At 32.8% G+C, this 3,661-nt stretch overlaps 1 protein-coding gene across 3 annotated transcripts in view; it reads left to right on the plus strand.

Annotated features, from left to right (window-relative positions):
* Positions 1–898: 898 nt before the first annotated feature.
* Positions 899–3,661, plus strand: part of LOC111085503 (Down syndrome cell adhesion molecule-like protein Dscam2) — a 114,304-nt gene continuing 111,541 nt past the window's right edge. For all 3 annotated transcript variants that reach the window (XR_002610340.1, XM_022384380.1, XM_022384381.1), the window contains exon 1: positions 899–1,160. Coding sequence is in view for 2 of the 3 variants with exons in the window: in XM_022384380.1 (XP_022240088.1) it covers positions 1,112–1,160 (49 nt within the window). In the remaining variant the exon portion in view is untranslated. The remainder of the gene's footprint in view (positions 1,161–3,661) is intronic.

Here is a 3,661-nt window from a genome sequence, read left to right on the forward strand (position 1 = left end):
TCCGTTTGTTCATTTGTTTGTTCCGTCGTTATTTACCTATTTATCCTTCTCTGAAGATCTCTATATATAACGTAGATTGGTCGTAAGGACGCCACATGATGTCTTTGATAAGTGGTCTAAAAAAATCAACATTTTGTGCAATCCGATATATGTATATCAAATAACCAATGACTGAAACACGAAACTACGCCAATAGATTGAGATCGATTTCACAAGAAACTCCTGGCTAGATTCTGTCATAGTACAAAAAATGATCTTTTTAAGATGAATTTTTCTCTAATGTTCTCTCTGCTTCTTTGTTCACAGTAACTATCAATAACAAAAATCCAAGTTTCGTCCTCCAACATTCTGTAAACATAGCTTCATTAATCCATCGTTCAGAAATATTGGGACCGACTGCATACAATCGCCCTTAAATAATAACGTTTCATAGATGGTTTTGGACGCTACTTTTGTATCACAATTATATAATGAAAACAGAACAAGTTAGGAAAGTTGCAGTATTGAGTTGCAGTTCGTCTAATAAGCTCCTTGGTAAGAAACCTCATTACCCTGATTATTTGAGAATTCCTAGTGAAGCTGATACATAAGATTAAGAAAGATTAAATTAAATGTCAATTTAGAGTTGCGTGTATTTCATGTTAGGAGCTATCTAATCTGAAATGTTTCGCTAAAAATAATCGCTATCGTGTTTTATGATAATTAGAAATGCTAGATTAAATTCTAAGTTTTCTCGTGATCACGTTTTCTTATCAGGTTGTTTATTTCCTTCTAAATAAATCGCGACAGGCAGCCTGAACTGCGCATGTTCGATAAATCTGTACTGGCGAATGCGTAGAAATTTCTCGCGCTGATCGAACAAGGTTTTTACTTTCGTCGTGGCAACCGAATCATTGAAACCGCACGTGAGATCGCGCAACTAACATAACAGATATCTTCTCTTAGCTGTGCATTAGTTTGTTTTTAATAGCTTCAAAAGGATTTCTTTTCGCTATTTATTAGATGTGCAAGATCATCAGGGAAGGTCTTTACAAACTGAAACCATAACCTTGTTCTAATCTCGACTCTACACTGTTGCTGTGGAAACGGTGACTTCTGTGAATCCACCGCGATGATATTGTGGTGGCTTCTGGTAACAATCAACTGGGGACCAGTTTATGGTAAGCGTTAAAAGAGAAAGTTTCCTTCTATGACTCTGTATAATATTAAAAATATAAAATAACAACGACCAGCTTTTCCAGGAAAACGAATATTGATACATGACATCGCTTTGTAAGTGTACAGAAAAATTTAGGTAATGAGCTTCAAGTTATCGATATTATTGATACATTTATTATAGTATAATTTGCGCAAAGGTCTGAAAAAGCTGGAAAAGATATCTTAAGGATTAATCTATAAGTATTATATTATGTAAACACATGTTAGAGAGAATCTTGCATTACACAATCGGGACTTAAACACATGTTTGGAAGAATCTTGCATTACCCAATCGGTACTAAAACACATGTTAAGAATCTTGCGTTACACAATCGGTATTTTAAAACATGTTAGGAAGATTTGCGTTACACAATCGGTATTTTAAAACATATTAGGAAGACTTGCGTTTCACAATCGGTACTTAAACACATGTTAGGAAGAATCTTGCTTATACAATTGGTACTTAAACACATGTTAGGAAGAATCTTGCTTGTACAATCGGTACTTAAACACGTGTTAGAAAATATCTTGCGTTATACAATCGGTACTTAAACACGTGTTAGGAAGAATCTTGCGTTACATAACCGGTAGAGTATTTTCAAGAAAGTTGTTTACCAAAGCACTTAACAAACTAGCAAAATTTCACCATTTTTATATACAGTGTCTAAATCCATCTTTCCACAGGAGGGTTGTTCTGAGACCCACGAACGAATGAATTTGTCTGTACTCTAGTAAGTAAAATCACCAATACATTTTTTCGGATGTTAGGGTCGTACAGAATAATTCCGGTTGTTGTTTTTTTCTTGGCAGTAGAAATCCTCCAATTACCCAATGAGGTATAAAAGAATAACCTTTAAGAAATAATGAATGTTTCTTGCTTTTCAATTATAATTTTATGAGACTCATCACGATTAACGTGTCACTTCTATAGATTAGTTTATCGCTTTTGCTTCACAACTGAACAGAATTTCTTTCCTTATAAAAGCCATTTCAAAGAGTAAAAAATAATACGAAATTAATTATTGTTTCTTGATTTTGATAAAGCATTCAAAAGGATTTCTCGATTTTAGAAGAATATGATTTGATTTTCGGAAGAATTTCAAGAGCAAAAATGTTACGAATGTTAATCGTTTTTTCACATTTGAAAATTTTTATGAAATGCTTAAAAAGTGACACAACTTTAAACATTTTTAACGTTTCTTATATTGATTTGTAAACAACAAGATAGAGAATAAGAATGTTTTTATATTTATGCCAAATCTAATTTTGAGTGCTTAACCAAATGAAAGGCAGCCAGTCAACAGCATCCTAACACAAACCAATACAAGCTAAAGGATTTACTGCCACTCTTATAACACATCCACTCCTTAAAGTGCGGGGAATATTTTGTGGCAACGCACAGATTCGAACCTGGTTTGACAGATCCAAAGTCCAGAACTCTACCATAGGTCCAAATTGTACCCTTCGTGAATAAGTGTCTTTAAATTCTGCTTTGTACATTGCAAACTAAAGTCTTAATAAACTGATATAGCAATTCAGTATCAATGCTAACAAATAGTTCTTAAATTATTCTTTTATTTTCCTTTGCAAATCGATATAATCTAAATACTTTATAAAATCACCCACGTAGTCAAATATGGACAAATTGGTATAATTTATTAATTTTTTCTGATGTAAATTTAATTAGATGATAAATGATAGCATCAAGTTTGATAAAGCCCAATGTTACCTTGCTGAAATGTTGTCGATTCCAAAGAGATGACGTTTAACACACTTTAGAGATGATAGAGATAGACATTAGCTTACCGAAATGAAGCATGCTTGTTAAAATATCACACCACACACCTTGTAATGATATAATTGGTATCCAAACAACAACAACAACAAAAAATGGCAGCCACTGTCTTTAAAAATATATGAACATTTAATCGGACATAAAGACAAGTGTGAACTTTCGTGCAGGCAATATAAACGTAGATGTTCTATTGTTAAAACTTTATTCATTCTTAACAGATGCTAAGGGCAGACGTCAGGCACACAAATGGATTTTTTCAAGGCGTTTCCCACTGTTACAGAACACACAAGCGTTGAATTGCCTGCTTTCATAATAAGAAAAAAGTTACCTTGTTAAGTAGTTTTACATATGATAAAAACAAAAATCAGCTTGCCCTAAGGTTTATTCACGCTTTACTAGTAATAAAGACATAAAAAAGGCAGACGTCATGCTATCGAGATTTTTGGATCCTTAGAGTAGATAAACGCAGATTATCTCCTTTCAGACGCAATAATAATTTGATCTAAATAAGAATTGTTTTTCTTCCCGATTTCTAAAAAATCCTTACGTGATAGAAACAAATGAATATTATTTTCGAAATCCGCGTAATTGAATTATGGAAAATCGTTATTAAAACCAAAACATTTTTTATGAAGTTTAAATTTGCAGGCCTGTGTTATTAGCAAATAT

The sequence above is a fragment of the Limulus polyphemus genome, unplaced genomic scaffold, assembly GCF_000517525.1.
Source record: "Limulus polyphemus unplaced genomic scaffold, Limulus_polyphemus-2.1.2 Scaffold433, whole genome shotgun sequence".
In the NCBI taxonomy this organism is placed as follows: domain Eukaryota; kingdom Metazoa; phylum Arthropoda; class Merostomata; order Xiphosura; family Limulidae; genus Limulus; species Limulus polyphemus.